This window comes from Cervus elaphus, chromosome 18 (genome assembly GCF_910594005.1).
Source record: "Cervus elaphus chromosome 18, mCerEla1.1, whole genome shotgun sequence".
NCBI lineage: Eukaryota > Metazoa > Chordata > Mammalia > Artiodactyla > Cervidae > Cervus > Cervus elaphus.
The window spans coordinates 103,162,315-103,180,036 of NC_057832.1; the positions used below are offsets into that span (position 1 = coordinate 103,162,315).

The window sequence follows — 17,722 nt, forward strand, 5'->3', positions numbered from 1 at the left end:
TTCAGTTGATTAATCTTCCCTCCCCCCATATGCTTTGCACTTCTTGGATGCTAGACTTTGTGATTTTTACCTTGTTATGTACTCAAGTTGGATATCTTTGTTCGCCGATAAATATTCTTGAGTGTTGTTTTCTGGGATGTGGTTAACTTACTCAGAAACAGTGTGGCCCTTTGAGGCCCTGTTTTAAATTTTGCTAATTGGCTTCCCCCCATGGTTCAGCAGTAAAGAATCCGCCTGCAATGCAGGAGCCAGGGGTTCAATCCCTGGGTTGGGAAGATTCCCCTAGAGAAGGAAATGGCAGCCCACTCCAGTATTCTTGCCTGGGAAATCCCATGGACAGAGGAGTCTGGTGGACTCCAGTTCATGGGGTTGCAAGAGTCAGATGGGACTTAGCAAGTAAGCAACAGTCAGGAGCCAAGCAGCATTTAGTTTAGGGCAGTTTTCTCCCAGACTGTGGCAGAATCCTTCTTACTACTCCAGCTAGTGCTCTGTGAGTGGTGAGATTTTTCACCCTGGCTGTGTGTGATTTCAGATCGTGGTTCTCGCAAGTGCTTTCCGGTGGTCCTTATTGTGGCCTTGAGTAGTTTTCTAGCACACATGCTCGGGTGAAGACTCTAGGACGCTTCTCCACAGATCACCAGGGTGCTCTGCTTAGCTCTCTCTTCTCCGGGACTCTGCTCAGCAAACTCCAGCAGCTTTCGTGTCCACGGTTTTGAAATCTTTTATTTGTTGTTTTGGATGGGAGGGTAAATCCGTTTCCTATGATTTCATCCATTCCCAGAGCAGAAGTCTATCAGTGCTTCATATTTAAAAAAAACCAAAATCTCAAAAGGTTAATTTTCCTGGGCCCAAATTTGGGGTTGCCTGTGCTCATAGAGGAAGCATAAGATGCTCTAAAAAAAGTTGTAGCCTGAAAGTGAACTAGATACCTCAGCACTAATGGTCTTTCTGATTTTGCAGTATTTTGTGGAGTATTAAAGTTAACTTCATATAGTTCTTTTTCAGGAGCTTTTCCTTCAGAACTCTTAGAAATGCCTTGGAAATAGTTTGTTTATATATTTATTTTTAAAAATATAGTTGTTTTATTTGACGCATGTGATGGTATTGCTTGTTAACCTGAGGTCCAGTGTGGCTAGTAGATGGATTTTCTTTGGACGGCATAGTACTTAGAATGTTTCTGTTGGTTGTTGGTTTTTTGTTTGCATTGGGGTGTTTCAGCTTGTGCTGGCATTTTTCAGTTTGCAAGTGGTGAGCTCTGCTCCCTCTGGTCTTGTGCTCTGCTGCTCCTTACGTTTTTGTTAACGGCTTTCTAGCTATGGAATGAGTTATGACCTTGGTCTGTAGGTCCTTTGTGTTTTTCACCTTGAAAAACCAGGGACCCCCATTTAACAGGAAGTTATAGGGGAGAATTGTGTATCATGTGACATGGTAAGAAACATATTTCAAGATCCTTAGGAGAACCTTTGAACCTTTAATGGCTTTTACTTATTCTTTTAAAAATTTTTATAAAGCCCTTTCAAAGAATACAGTGGCATGTAATTCACACGGAAAAATTTCAATGGTGTTTTTCCATTGGAAACTTGCTGTCTAAACTTACTATCATTGCACTGAATATCACGAGCTTGTTAGAAATGCAGAATCTTCGGCGCCACCTGAACCACTTGACCCGAATCTGCTGTTTTACAGGAGTCTCAGGTGAGTCCACCACTCATCAAAGTTTTGAGTAGCCCTTAAAGATGTAAGTTGTGAAAGTAAGATACAAGAAACCAGGTAGTGTTGTTAACTTGTTTTTAGCTGAGATAATGGTATGGCTATCTTTTTTTTTTTTTTTTCCGACTGTCTTACCATACTTCTTTTATTTTTCCTGTTGTGGTATGGCTATCTTTTGAAAAGTACTATTCTTAAGAGATACTTACTGAAATAAACCAGTAAAATATCATGTCTAGGATTTGCTTCAAAATAATACAGAAGAAGGTTGGAGTCAGTGAGGGTATAGACCAAACGAGATGGGAATGTGCTGCTGATTGTTGAAGCTGAGTTTGATGAGTTCCTTAATTTCTGTTCGTGTTTGGAAATTTCCATAAACATGCACATGTATGTGTATAATATATATGCTGGGGAGATGGAAGGTGGTGGGAATGACAAGGTTCTGTAGGTTAATAAATTGCAGAAATGCTACATAATATATTCATGTTCTGTTCACTCTGTCCCCACCCAAACACTCTCTCCCAGAGGCACCTTGAACATTAACATATTAAAGTCTCCTGAAAATGAATGTAGTTACGAAACCTGCTTCAATTTGTGTAACCCAGAATTTCCAAACTAGCCTATCAGCATATAATATGTTAATATCTTATAAACCACTATTTCTGAGGAACTCACGAGAAACTCAATAGGAAATAGTCTACGCGTTTAAAATGATCAAATGCTGTACTGTGTTGTAGTAAGAAAGACTCCGCTGGAGGTGAAAAATGAGATGACTGAAGACATGCTTTAAGGATGCTTTAAGGATGTGATGCTTAAAATGGGAGTGGACGAGAGGTGGAGTTTGGTTCACTAAGGGTGGGGGAGATTTTAAGTTGACTTTGGCAACCCTTGACTATTGTAGGCTTTATTAGGAGTGATTCTACTTAATTTTGCTAATGGCCTTCTCTGTTGGCTACAAGTTTATTGCTTTTGGTCCCCAGAAGTGTGGGTTATATAACTGAATTAATTGAAATACAAAAAACTGCATGCATTGGGTGTGGTAATTGGCCCTAAGTGCTGTCTGAAGCAAGACACCCGTGAATTTTCAATTGACTTTAAAGCAGAAATTGTTTACTGTCACTTGATATGAAGTGAGTTTCTTTGGAGTGAATTAAGGGATGTTTTTATGCTTCAGAAAATTTTTTCAGAGGAACTTGTCATTGTGAATCTCCATCAGTCGGGGTAGGATTGTCTTGTATTTTGTGGGATCTAATAAAACGTAATTAAGAAGTAGTTGCATTGTCTAATTGAATGTAATAAAATCCGATTTAAAAGTGTTATATTTGGTTATGCTTTGAGTGATGATGTCACGTCTTATGTGACTATATAGTGATACATATCACATGTATTTAATGTGTGATCTTTTTTTTCTGACAAAACTCAGAATTACGATGAGGGTCTCTTGTTTTCACAGTTCACTGGGAGCCTTGGTAGGACTATTCCTCTTATCAAAGGACGTTGCTTCACATAACAGGTTTTAAAGACCAGTTTGAAACTTGTTCAGATTCATAGTCTTAGTAACCTCTCTTTTCACCATTGTAGTTTGTACTTAACGTTACTCAGAACTGTGCTTAGGGCCCTCCCTGACATAACAGGTATGTATTACTATCAGGCGTGTCTTAGGTTGGCTGTTATTAATAGTATTTTCGAGGAAAAGAAAATCTGACTCACACTTTGAGATAAGGGCTGTGGTGGTGGTGGGTTAGTCGCTAAGTCATGAACTCTTTGTGACCCCATGGACTGTAGCCCGCCAGGCTCCTCTGTCCATGGGATTTCCCAGGCAAGAATATTGAAGTGGGGTGCTACTTCCTTCTCCAGGGAACCTTCCCAACCCAGGAATCAAACTTATGTCTCCTGTATTGCAAGCGGATTCTTCACTGCTGAGCCACCAGGGAAGCCCTTGAAATAAGGGCTAAGTGGATCTGATAATGTAGCTTAATATCTTCTAGTTAAAGCATTTTAGCTAGAAAAAAACAGAGTTCACAATTTCAAGAATCATGCCAGCTCTAGACTTTTTTTTTCTTACATTGGGGCCAATAATGAAGAATATTATGTTCTAGAAAGACCAGTAAATTGTTTTCTTCCTGCTTGGAGTGAGGTTCTAAAATTAGTTCACCCTTGAATATCTGAGAATTTAACAGTTCTCAGTTTGGGCCTTATAATATGTTAGAACGTTGTAAAGATGACTCCTTGTCTTTTCTCTGTGATGCAATTTAAAAAATTCACAAGAATTGTCCTAATGAGAGAAGGCCATACTGATGGAGGGATTCAGGTGCTTAATGAGTGGGGGGGGGAAAATGGAGGGGCTCAGTGATATCTAGTTTGCCTACTGAGAGTCCCGTTGAGTACTTCCCAGAATGGGGATCCCTGAAGAGGTGTGATTTTACTGTGGGTTTTGCTGTGTAGAGCTGTAGCGTCCCGGTAAGTTATTTCTGGATATGTGGAGCCTTACTTGTAATTAGTTTTTCTGAGTTGCTTGGAGGGATTTCCATTAATTGTTCCGTTAATCTTTATTATTCCTGGAGGAGAGGTCACTGGATGCCGACAAGGAATGTCCTTAGTAGACAATTAAGCATATTAACTGTTTTCAGAAAGCCGGGCTTAATGCTAATTATACCGCAGGTGTCACCAAAATTCAGGTGTATGATATTAAATATTTCTTATAGCAGGTTAATTAATTCAGTTATCTGAGACTTTTATCAGGCAGCTGACTCTTCTCGTGGAAGAATCTGTGTTGCTGTGGTTAAGTGGGGGGTAACTGATAACATCTGCCTTGAGATTTTACCCAAGCAGAACAACACTGCTTGGGTTTTACAGGGTGGTGTACTTGTCCGCTCAGGCAGTGGTAAAAAAATACCACAGCCTGGGTGACTGGGAGACTAGAATCTCCTAGTCTCTCTTCTAGGAGACCAGAAGTCTGAGATGATGGTACAGTCAGGGCTGGGAGATGGCCACCTTCTCCTTGTGTCCTCAGATGGCCCTTCCTCTGTGAGCGCGTGGAGAGGGAGGGGGCTCTTCGGTGTCTCTTCCTCTCTGTAAGGACGCCAGTTCCATCCCGTTAAGACCCTGCACATGTGACCTGGTGGAATCTTTATGACCTGCCTTCTAGGCCCTGCCTGCAAATGCAATTATGTTAGGGCTTCACCATAATGAATTTGGTGGTGCTTGGTGGTGTGTGTGTGTGTTTGTGTAAGTGTCACAATTCAGTCCATAGCATGTGGTACTCTGTGCATTCTTATTTGTTAAAATATCCTAAAATGCTTTCAGAGTGACAATCTGGCAATCTTGAGAAGCAGGCAAGAGCCCTGCTTAGGCTAATTTTTTGCAATTGGTTGTCAACCTTACTACCTGCTTTTCTGTCTTATAATGTTTAATAGCCCTCTATTAGCCCTGTAATACCAAATACTTGTACTGTGGACTCTCTTTAGAGAATTACTGTCTGGTTAGCTTGAACTATCAAAAGGCCTGCTGAAAGGCAGAAGTTAATGAAACATGATTTGATCCACTTAGTCCTTTAAATTCCCTAAATTCTCTTCTTAGATGAAAAATCATTGGAAAGCTTAATACTCTGGACTATATTCAGGGTCTTTGAAAATCTCTTAGGTCTGAGTTGTGTTTTAATGTTACATTCTTGGAGGAACTTTTAAGAAATGGCCATGTAAGATTTGTTACTGTTTTTAGAAGGTTGTTGAGGACATTGTTCACTGTATTGTATAATGTCTTCTTGTTTAAAGTGAATTTTTTTGAAGAGTTTAGTATTAAAGTTTGCTTCCTTGGAGGAACTGGAATCTGGCTTTTTAAGAATAAGAATTGGATTACTGGCTAGGTTTCCCTTTTTGCATTGGCTACTAGGAACCTCAAAGTTGAATTGGGGGCTCATTTCATACACACTACATTTGTCCATATCACCTGCATACCTGTTTTACATTTATATGGCATTGTTGTTCTACATCTCTTTAACTAGTTCCCCTTTCTCGTTTCTATTGTCTGAATTCTTGTACTAACCATCTCAGATCTTTTTTGGAAAGATGTGGAATAGAATTGAAATGAAACTTGAAAGTAATTATTGTTATTCATTATTCACCATTAACTGTTGTTTGAAAGCTGTCATTCTTTGCCTTGGTGCTAACTCCCAAGCTACTTGAGAGAACCCTCTGGAGTAAGAGCCCGAAAAGCTGTCCCGATCTGGCTCCCAGCCTCTTCCCTGACCTTGTCTCATCACTTCCTCGCTTCTCTGAAGCCACATTGACTTCTCAGCCATTCCTCATTCCTTTAACCAGCCAACCATGTCCTACCTCAGGATCTGTGCATCTACTGTGGTCTCTGGAATCAGTGTTCCCAGGTAGTTAACTCCCCACCCCCCTCCACCCCAGTTTTCTAGAAAGCTCTGTTTAAATGTCGTCTTTTTATTTTTTTGATTAAAAATTAAAAAAAATTATTTTTAATTGAAGGATAATTGCTTTATAATATTGTGTTCATTTCTGCTATACATCCACATGAACCAGCCATAGGTATACATATGTCCCCTCGCTCTCGAACCTCCCTGCATCCTCCCAGCCCACCCCTCGAGGTGGTCATGGAGCACCGGCTTTGGGTTCCCTGCATCATGCAGCAAGTCCCCGCTGGCTGTCTGTCTTGCATGTGGTGATACATGTTTCTGTGCTACTGCAGTTTGTCCCACCCTCTCCTTCCCACACTGTCAAGTCTGTTATTTTTATTTTTTTCCTAATTAAAATTTTTTTTTGTCTTTTTCCGGGTCTTCATTGCTGTGTGGGCTTTCCTCTAGTTGTGAAGCTGGGACTACTTACTCTCTAGTTGCCGTGTGGAGGCTTCTCATTGCGGTGGCTTCTCTTGTTGCCGAGCGTGGACTCTGGGGTGCCGGGGGCGGGGGCTGCCGGGCTCTAGAGCAGAGACTCAGTCGTGGCGCACAGGCTTAGCTGCTCTGTGGCACGTGGGATCTTCCCGGACCAGGGATCGAACCTGCGTCATCTGCATTAGCAGGTGGATTCTTCACCGCTGAGCTCCCCGGGAAGCCCCTCAGACGCCCTCTTGACCTGAGCGCCCGTTCCTGGCCTCCTTGTGCCAGAGTCTCCTCCATACCCTGCCTTCACTTTCCCGTAGCTGCTCCCTTGCTCTCCCGGCCTCCATGGGTTGTATGCACGGCTGCTTTCCCCTACTGGACCAGACTGCGCGCCTCCTGAGGGAGGGACTGGTTTTATTCACAGCTCTATCTCACAAGCTGGAGGTGTGTCAGAACTGTTTGTTCTGTGACTGAATGGACTAAACAGGGTCGGGGGAACTCTTGTTGGCCCTTTCCTCGAGATTTCTGAACAGGCATTTCTTTGTGTGAGATAATCTAGCTGCAGTTGTTTCTTCAGGCAGGAAACCACCCTCCATGACCTCTTCAGATCCCGCATTTTGCTGCTACTCATTATTTAGCTTTGCCTAAGCACTTAATGTGCCAGGCACCGTAAGAATACAGAGAAAAGGTCTGATCTCAGTTCATAAATATCCTCAGGCATTTTCCAGCAGGGGAAGCTTTAGGGGGTTGGGGCTAACAGTGTTGTGATTCACAAATGATTTATTTCATTGCTAATAATGTTTCTACCCACGCATTGAGGGCATTTTATATTTTACAAAGTGCATTCACAACGCTTCTCCAATCCTCATGATAATGTGGTGGGGCAGGTTCTCTTATGATCCAGTCTGTTTGACAAGGAAAGAAACAGGCCCAGACATGTTCAGTGACTTGCCCAAGGTCAAAGAGCTTGAAAGTTTCGCAAGATGCCTTATCTTTGACATTTGGTCAGTGTACTAAGACACTTCTGCTGTATTCCTGATGGTAGAATTCTAGATTTTTTTTTGCACCCACTTATTCTGTCTTTGACAGGAAGTTATTGTTTCTCTTGAGTGATGGGTTACCTTTGGGTGACTAGCCCTATTTTCATAGATAGGCGTTTTCTTTTATTTGATCTTTCCTTTGTCTTTTTTAAGAGTAATATCGACTCTTGTTTACTTTCTCTTGTCTGGACATCATCACTCTATTAAGTCCAAAGTGAAAGCAAAATTGCTCCATAGAAGGAGCCAGTTATGGTGACTAGTTATTTTCCTTTCAAAATACTTGACTGGCTACCCTGAAATATAGAAGCTGGTATCAAAAAGGAAGCTGGCAAACTTGGTTTTAGATCTGCAGTTATTTACCCTGGGTTTTTATGCTTGTTTATAGGGCTTGCTTAGAGCCGATGGCTGTGAATTCACTAGAATCATTTAATGTACATGTTCCTTGTAGCTTAGTGTAGGTACCATGGTCCTTGAGGTCCACTGGGGAAATAAATTCCTTCCTGGGATTAATTAGTCACGGCCAGTGATGTAATTCATCATGCAAATGCCAGAGCTGTCTTAGTGAAAAATTCTTAGTGATCCAGAAATGTGTGTGTCCAGCTTAACTGAAATCTGTGCTTTTATGCTCCTCTATGGACTGGATAGCCCATGGGGTCACAGAGTCGGACATGACTGAGCGACTTTTGTGAACTTAGCAATAGTTTATAAAACATAATGATTTTGAGATGGGAATCAAAAAAGTTCTGAAGAATGATTCCATATCTTGAAAGCATCTTGGGATGGCAACTTCAAGTAGTTTCTCCTCTGTTCCATGTCTTCTTTTAGGTCATGCTTTTTAAACCTTATGTCCAGATTCAAGACTGTTAATACTAAAAAAGCTGCTGGGTGCTCTCCTGACATCTCCTGGCTGTCCACTCCTCTCTTCGCGTGTGGACTGTAGCTTGATTAGGGTGCAGTCCTGCAGCCCAGTAGCTGAAGCCAGGAAAAGCAGGTTTCATAACATGTATAGTGGGAAGGGCATGGATTTTTGACATTATACTTTGTTTTCATTTCTGATGTTAACTGTGTACATTTGTGTAAGTTACTTTACCTCTTTGTTCCTTTGATTGCTGATCTGTAAAAAGGCGGTGATACTGTCTCGCAGGACCATTTTGAGTGTTACCTTAAACTGTGTGTACAAAATAACCACTTTATTGTTTGTATAATCGATAATCAATAATTTGTATTCTGTGCCTCACTTTGATCTTCTTTACCCAAAATGGTGGGACCCAAGAAGTCATGTAAATTTGTGCATTTAGTTTTCAAATCTCCCAAGTAGAGGAAGAGTGAAAGCTGGATTGTCAGCAGTTACTGTCAAAGGGATCTTGGATAATTTTTGGACTCAATATTTACAAAAATGCTACGTAGTTCTAGGTTACATTATTAGAAATAGAGTGCTCTAATTTATGGGTTATAAAACCCCTTTCTATTTGGATGGTCATGTTATACTAGGAGTGTGTTGTGTCAGTTGTGAGTACCACATCTTGAGAGGCAAGGTAGGGAACCTTCTAAAGACCAGACTATCCAGGTTTGAGGCCTGGCTCTGCAACTTAAAAGTTCTGTGCCTCAAATGCACAACTCTGGCTCTTCATATGTAAAAAGAGAACAATGGCACCTACTTCACAGGTTGTTGTCTGGAATAAATTAGTATATATAAACCACAGAGAGTAATGCAGTAAGTCCTATGTGTGAGTGTCCCTTGTTTTCGAGGGGACTTCAGAAGAAATTAACAAGGCTGGTGGGCTTCCATGTTGTAGAAGAAATGGATGAAGAAACTGGAGCTGTTGAATGTGAGAAAGTATTAAAGAATCCTTTACTATTTAAAGAAAGACTACATAAAAGAGGTAATAGACTTATGTTACTGAAGAAGGCAGAACTAGGATCAGTGGGTAAAGAATCTGCCTGCAATACAGGAAACCTGGGGTCTATCCCTAAGTCGGGAAGGTCCCCTGAAGAAGGAAATGGCAACCCATTCCAGTATCTTTTCCTGGAGAATCCCATGGACAGAGGAGCCTGGCGGACTACAGTCCATGGGGTCGCAGAGTCCAACAGGACTGAGCGAATAACTCTTTCACTCTTTTTTTCCCCAGCATCAATGGGTAGAAATTACAAAGAGGAGGATTTTATTTTAATGAAAGACCTTGTAGCAAGTAGAGCAGTTCAGAATTGTGGGGAGTGGCTTTGTGAGTGAGTGATCTTTTCTTTACCCAGAGGCTTAGCAGGCTGAGGAGAGGTTCCTGACCTGGCTGGCAGGGTGAGCTCATTCACAAGCCTTCTTTTCCATCCTGCTCTCAGTTCAGGTCAGGTGACCCGCTTAAAGTAGGATAATCCCACACTGAAATTCGCTGGGTTTCAGGAGCATGTGGGGGGACTCTCTCCCTAGAATTAGTCTGCTCTTATGGTCTATCATTCATTCATTTTGCAGATAATTAATGTGTGAGGCGTTGTATTTCTGGCCTTGTTTTGTTGAAAACAGGTTGGAAATGAATCTTTGTTGATGGTCGACTATTGCTCAACACCATGCAGTCCCTGGAGGAACCCAATCAATTAGGTTTCATTTTTGTTGGGGGACAGTTCTCCTTGGGAAGGTTGTGTTTCTGAGGTTCTTGTGAGCAAAGTATGGGTGCCCTTTGTTTTAGACTCTCAAGGATGTTTGTTTGACCTGTTTAGAAGGTAGAGATAATTTTTCCCTCCAGAGCAAATGGCAGGCATGTTTACTGTCTAGTATAAAAAATTCAGTTTTCAAAGCTCAGAGTCCTCTTCAGCAACTCGGCAGGCATCCATTTGAGCCCATCTTCCCACTGCCCATGGGACTCGGGGGCAAGCGGTCTGCTCCAAACATGCTGATGCTCTTGCTACTTGCTGTGCTATGACTAATGAAGTCCTTAGCTTCTGACCCACCCAGGAATTTTGTGACTTCTCCCAGCATCCACGAAACTGTGGCAGGCTAACTTGTTAGCTTCTGAGTAGAATAAAGTCTCAGGCTCTTCACTGTTCTTGACATTAAGGAGGAGTAAAGTGAAAGGGAGGTCAGACCTCATTCCCAGAGCCTAATGATCCAGTATTTGGGGGTGAGGAAATTTGAGCCTTTGTCTCTAAATGATGCCCTTTCTATGACATTGTGAAAAACTGCTACTGCCTTTATTGCAGTTAACTACTATTACTACAACAATGGCAGCCACCAACCTTTTTTATGGAGTGCTAGTGATTAAACAAGTGCCAGGCCTTGTTTAATTTCATCCAATTCTCACCTGCAACCCTATAAGGAAGGTATACTTACTATCTCCATTTTATAGGTGGGCAAAAGGAGATACTGTGACCGTGGTCACGTGAGCAGCAGCGGTGGAGCCTGGGTTCCAACCCAAGCAGTTTGATTCCAGAGTAGCCCACAAATCTGTAGGAGATAGGAGCGTAATCTGGAAACAGACTGATGTGGGTTTTGAATTCCTGTACTATCCCTTAGGCTTCCCAGGTGGCGCAGTGGTGAAGAATCCACTTGCCATTGGAGGAGAGGCAAGAGGCTCGGGTGTGATCCCTGGGTCAGGAAGATCCCCTGGAGTAGAAAATGCAACCCACTCCAGTATTCTTACCTGGGAAACTCCATGGACAGAGGAGTCTGGTGGGCTACAGTCCACGGGGTTGCAAAGAGTCAGACATGAGTGAGCCAGTGAGCATACATGCACACTCTAGCCCTTACCCTCATTGTCTGAGATGGGGCAAATTTACCGTCTTAAATCTCAGCTATGGCATCTGTGAAAAGAGAGAGGAAGTATGTTAACAGGACCCAGTCCAGTGGGTTGTTCTGTGGATTGAACATACTTTTTATAAAATGTGCAGCCTCTCTAGATATTAGTGGCCATTATTATTGCTGCTTTCCTTTTCTCTAATTAAAAAACAAAACACTTTTTAAGGTTTTCTGTGGCGGTCCAGTGGGTAAGACCCTGCACTTCCAGTACAGGCAGTGTGGGTTCAATGCCTGGTTGCGGAAGTAAGATTCCACATGCTTCAAGATCAAAAAACGTAAAACAGGAGCAGTATTGTAACATTCAATAAAGACTTCAAAAATGGTCCACAGAAACAGACAAATCCCAAAGCACAAACAAAACTTGAATGGTTTTGTCCTCTCAGAGTGCTCTTATGCAAGAAATTTTTGACTAAAGGCAAATGTCATTCAGCCCAGTTTACATCTAGAGGATGAATTTTGGATGTGGGGGCAAAACATGGCACAGGCTATTTCCTTATACGGATGTTTTCTCTGAAGATGAACATAGGAACTGAAACTCGCTTAGAGACCCACTTTATTCTCATCTTCATTTCAGTAACCCTTTCGGTTTTCTGAATCATTCCTAAGTGTGGTGATGTGTTACAGTGCCAGCTGATGCCCACGAAGATGGTCTCTCAGCCCGACAGTTTCCCTGGTGGTAGCTGTATTAGTAAATGTGAATGATGTCAAATGCTTGGCATGTTTCCTTCCACAGATGGTGGGGAGGAAATCCTGCAAAGCCTCATAAAGATGGCAAACTGACTGAGTGTAGCTTTGAAAAAAGTGGCCATTTGCTGCGAACAGGGGGAACTAATAGTTAAATATCTAGGAACTCTTCGCTTTGGGGCAGTTGATAAATTGAAGGCATTTTCTGATTGTGCTTTATTCTAGATTAACAGCCTGGAAGGTTTCAGATTTAAAGAGCAAAGTTATGTATCATAGAAACAACATGATGACATGCTCAGCCACCCTGTACCCAAATATTGCAAGTAATACTGGTTGCTCTATCTTTGAAACCAAAACTCCACCCGTCTCTACTCTGATTTACTTAATTAGCTCAATGCTTGTGTGTTATTTTCTTCCTGGAAGTAAGCTTCGAGGTAGTCTGGTGTAGGCTTACCAGTTGACAGAGGAGGACACAGGATCTGGCGTGGGAAAGGCCTTCCTTCAAGTCTTGGGGTTCCCAGTGTGTATCCTGTACCGCTCCCTCCCCAGGCGTTGCCTTTGCTTCATTCCATTTCTGTCCCTCCTGTTCCCCTGTTTCATGCTGGACATCATCTCTTGACATCCCTTAACACATTTACAAAATTCTTGTTAGAGGTTAGATTAGTATCAGACTGGCCTGCTGAATCTCCCTCTAAGTTGGAAGATAATGTTTTGTAAATTGTGTGACTCATGAATTAAGATCTTTTGCTCTAAATGACAGTTTGGAAAAAGACTGTTTTACAGTAGTTTGCTTACAAAAATCTGGAAGGGAATAGGTGATTGATTTGCTGACAGACCATCTCCGAAAGCAGTTCTAATGATGGACTTTATAATTGATTGCATCCATCACAGAAAGCCTAAACTACCCCCTCCCTAAATTAAAAAAGATAAATGAAATAAAGTATGCTGAATGTATAAGCTGACAAATCAGAGGGAATTTAATGGAGCGAAATTACGGCAGCCAAGAGATAAGAGAAAAAGGTTTCTTTGTTACTGATTATAACACTAAATTAAAAAAAAATTACTCAAGAAGGATAATAGAGGAAACAAAGCTCTGTGCCCATGTATCAAACTAAGTTATTGAAAGATTTTTAATAAGTGTATCTATCTCATTCGCTGCTTATTGTTGATTCATATCAATCTTGTTAGTGCTGTTGGAAGAATAGTAAATGCAGGGGTTGTCTGGTTTATAATATCAGTTTAGCTGATATTATTGCTGTGTAATGGATTTTTAGAATTACCATGACCTTATTTCTGGGTCGCTGGGGGCTCTGAACCAAATTCAGGTCATTTGAATGAACTGTTTGGAAGGCAGTTCCTCAGTGTAGAAGCAGTTTTACAGTAAGTATGCTTTTGGCTCTGTTATAAAAGACCCAGTGAAAGTGACATCAGCGATGGATATTTATTATCTCCCCTCACAAGGAGTCCTGGGGTGAGGCTGCTGTGGGTTGACCGCTTTAGTGGCCCAGTGATGTGATGGCAGTAGCTTGGCGTTTCTCTTGGCTTTTCCTTCCAGGATTATCACATGGCTAATGTATGATTATCTGAGCTTTGTATAACAATATCCAGTGTTGGGAAGAGGAACTTGCTTCCTGTTAATCTTCTTGGAAGGAAACTACTCCTAGAAGTCCTTAGGTCTTATTGGTCAGACCTGTCAGTGATAAGGGACATGCAGGTACTAGGATTCATTCAAACAAATCGAGACATGCCCAGGCTTTTACAGAGTTCATGCCGCCTGTTTCCTGATCTTGCCAAGGGGAAAAGTGAAGGGGAAGATTCCTTGTTTAGAAAACATATAAATCCACTTACTAGGCTACTGGAATTTACCACGCAAATGTTTCATATTTTCCCTTAGTAACTTGTTTCATTTCCTAGGGGCATGTACCCTCAACTGACTTAACTCTATTTGCTTCTACTTTCAGCTTTTAAGTTTGACTCAGCCTGATACATTCTGTCTTAAATAGGACCCTGTCTACCAGTGATGATGTTGAAGACAGAGAAAACGAGAAGGGGCGTCTCGAAGAAGCCTATGAGAGGTGTGACCGTGACCTGGATGAACTCATTGTACGACACTACACAGAACTGACAACTGCCATCCGCACCTACCAGAGCATCACAGAGCGCATCACCAACTCCCGAAACAAAATAAAGCAGGTAAGACTCCATCCCTCTGAGAGCCAGTGGCTGTTGCATCTTCCATTGGTCCAGGTGTTGTGACTAGGGGAGGTTCCCTGGTGATGGTGATTCAGGTTTCTTTTAGCCCAGGCTGCAGGGGATCACAGAGGGCAGCTGGCCTTGCTTCTTTCCCCCCCTAAGGCTGACCCTTGGCTTCTGCCACGATTTTTGAGGAAGCCTGAAAGGGGAGCTGTTCTAAGACACCAGGGCCTTTTACTGTTAGAGGCTCTCGTTTTAATGTAGCAGATGTAGTCACACATTGTGTGTGTTGCTGTAGCATCGAAAATTTTAAAAAAATTTGGTTTTGAGTGTGTTGCCCCACTTGAAGTTGGTTGTGATTTTCTCCACAGTCATTGTACCTTGTTGGTAGTTTTTGTGAAAATCTCACTCACAAATTATTTAAATGTATAATGAAGTATTTATGAATCTTGAAATTCTTGAATATTCTTCAGTAGTGACAAGCATGTATTTTCATTTTGTAATTGTCTTGCATATTTTGGAGCTGTTTTTCTTTCATTTTCTTCCTCACTTCTCTCTTTCTCTCCTTCCTTCTTCCTTCTTTCCTTCCTTCCTTTCCTCTCTCCACCCTTCCCTACTCCCCATCCCTCCCCGCTTCCTTTCTTCTGTGATTGGTCTTTGAAAAACTTTTGGTTCCCAGGTACCACATCTTTACTTCCTAAAGAATAAAGTGGGTTCATAAGGAGTATTTTTATATTTGGCCAAAGGATGAATTGATCAAATAAAGGTTATGTACTGTCACATCATAGTTACGTGGTTTTAGGCTGTGTATTTCGAGGGTCACTTCTTTAATACCTTCTATGACAGCTCTCTGATAAATAACAATTGCTACTACTTATTGAGCACTGATTCTTTGCCCGGCAGAATTATGTCTGTTCCTCAGTCCTCAAATTTAGGATCTGAACTCTGGTCTCCTTGATCTGAGGTCCTTGATTCTGGTTTTCAGACATCTTTTAAGCAGTACCCTTCCCTGCTCCCCCCCTACCCGCCCCCCCACCCCAATTCTTTGTAAATGAGATTTTGCAGAATCTCAGCATCCCAGTCGCCTCTTGTTTGGTATTGGGGTGAGAGATGCAGAGCCTGATGCTGGGTCCCATCCTTAGCACTCAGCTGCTGACTCCTAAGCACCTCTGTGGCCAGAGGGCTGCACGGACCATGTGGAAATTAGCGCTGCCCTGTGATGTTTTATTGGTTTGAGAATTCTCTGGATGTATCTGCCCAGGATGGCTGTGCTTCCAGTCTTCTCACATGTTTTCTTTCCTGCCTTCTAGACCTTATATATGTGTAAGCAGGTACCGAAATTATTCTTCTCAGATGCTGTTATATATAAGTTTCAGCCTTGAGTCCAGTTCCACAATCAGTAGGCTCTTAACCTTTTTTGAAGCAATATGCTGACCTCTCTACATTTTAAAATTAACTGGGCATTTTCAAAAGGAATACTGTAATTCTTAGTCTTGACAAGTGGCGAGTTCATCCCATGGATTTATCTGTGTTACTAGGTAAAGCTATAGATCAGTCACCCTAGATTTAAAGCGAACTGTAGTCCATTTTGGCCCAGTATACTGAGCTCAAGAGGGGTCAGAGAGTGAATGTATAGAGCTGCTGACCTGCCGGCTTTGCCTCCGGTAATCACAGTAAGGGTGAAGGACCTCTTGGTATTTGTGTTTTCTGATTAGTCTGCTTGACTGGAGGGACTTTGTCCTGATCACCAGTGAGGCACTGCAGTGGCTTCTGCCTTGACTTCTATCTCTCTGAGTTGATAGCATCTCTGCCCAAACAAAGAGTGTTTGCTGATACTAAGAAAGAGAGGCTCATTTTGATGATATCACACTTGTTTTAGTATCCACAGTCTTTTTTACCATCCTCATTTTTAAGTAGGCCAGAGTTTAGAGCAAAAGGAAACAACAGCAAAAATTTTGTGTTTATTGTATTAGATAGTTGTCGAGTAAATGTTACATAACTCTGTGTTACGGATTAGCTTCAATGTGGGGAAGAGAAAGAAAGGACTAAAAGTCTCTATTCAGGAAAGCCTTTAATGATACATGGGAGAAGAAACATTTTGGGGAAAAATGAAAGGGAATTGGTTTTCATTGTATAATTGGACAATTTTGTACTGTGAAAGTCCATTCCTTATCACCAAGGAAACACTGGTTTCCTCATTAATCTTTGCCTATCGTTTTTTGGCTTTTAATTGCACTTTAGATTATGTACAAAATAAAGGTATGTATATTTCTAAAGTAGAAATGGGGATGATTCACTTCTCATTGGATTATATCATTTCAGAGCCAAGCAACATGTTGAGAACATGTGAATATGAGTTGAAATTTTCTTCCTGTTCTCTGCCAAAAGAATGGGATGAAGATTCACTTAGTAAATATTTGTTGAGTGCCTGCTATGTGCTGGTGGTGTTTTAGATACTGAAATCTGTTTTAGATTTCCATATAATGGACAATATCAATCCCTGTACATGGACCTTACATGCTAGTGGGAAGACACAGGAAAACAGATGCTATTTAGCATCATTGATTTTGTCTCTGTATATTATCTGTTTTGTGCTGAGCATTGCTCTGGGTCCTGGGATATAGAAGTGAGTAAAACAGATAAAAATTCCTGTCCTTGTGGAGTTTACCTTCTAGTCAAGGAAGGCAGGCTATAAATGAGTAAGTAAGAAGGTATAGCAGATGGTAAAGAAGTGCTGTGCTTAAAAAGAAAAAGAATAGAGCATTGCTCTTTTGAATAGAATGGTCAGGGAGGGCTTTACTGAGGTTATATTCAAGCCAGCACCAGAACAAGGTGAAGGAGAGCCCGGGAAAGGATCGCCAGGAAGAGGGAATATCAGGTACAGAAAGATCCTGAAGCAAGAACGTAATTGAAATTTGGGGGAGCAGCAAGATTGGAGCTGGAGCACAGTGGAAAGGAGAGGGGGGAGTGGGAGGGAGAGGACAGAGCTGGAGGTTGGGGTGTCTCAGAGTGGGTCAGGTCATGTGAGGTCTTGATCATTGTAAAGATTTGCGTATGAACTCTTGAGTGTGATGGAAATCATTTTAAGGTTTTGAGTACAAGAATGGCCAGCTGTGTCTAACATTTTAAAAGGGCCACTCTAGCTGCTCTGAGAATAGATTTTATTGGGAGCCAGGGAAGATGAAGATGTCCACATCTGTACTTTGTTACCTTTTAAAGCTTTTGAGAACATGGAAACGTTTACACTGTTTACATAGAACTGTTTACAACTTGGTATTTCATGTATGGATTTGTGCTGGTAGAATCTCTGTCCTTGAGGATATGTGAGTTGACAGATGGATTTGATTCTTCCCAGATGCCCCAAACTTCTTTACATCAGTCAAGTCCATTTGGAGTTTTTTCAGGATTAAATGTGTAAATGAAATGCCATGTATGATTGATCAGATCAGTCATGTGGATAAGTAAAACAGTTGG

General features: G+C 41.7%; 1 protein-coding gene across 2 annotated transcripts in view; it reads left to right on the forward strand.

Moving 5' to 3' along the window:
* EXOC4 (exocyst complex component 4) overlaps positions 1-17,722 on the forward strand; it is an 811,527-nt gene that overhangs the window by 6,707 nt on the left and 787,098 nt on the right. For both annotated transcript variants that reach the window (XM_043871686.1, XM_043871687.1), the window contains exon 2: positions 14,059-14,248. In XM_043871686.1, coding sequence (XP_043727621.1) covers positions 14,059-14,248 — 190 coding nt within the window. The remainder of the gene's footprint in view (positions 1-14,058; positions 14,249-17,722) is intronic.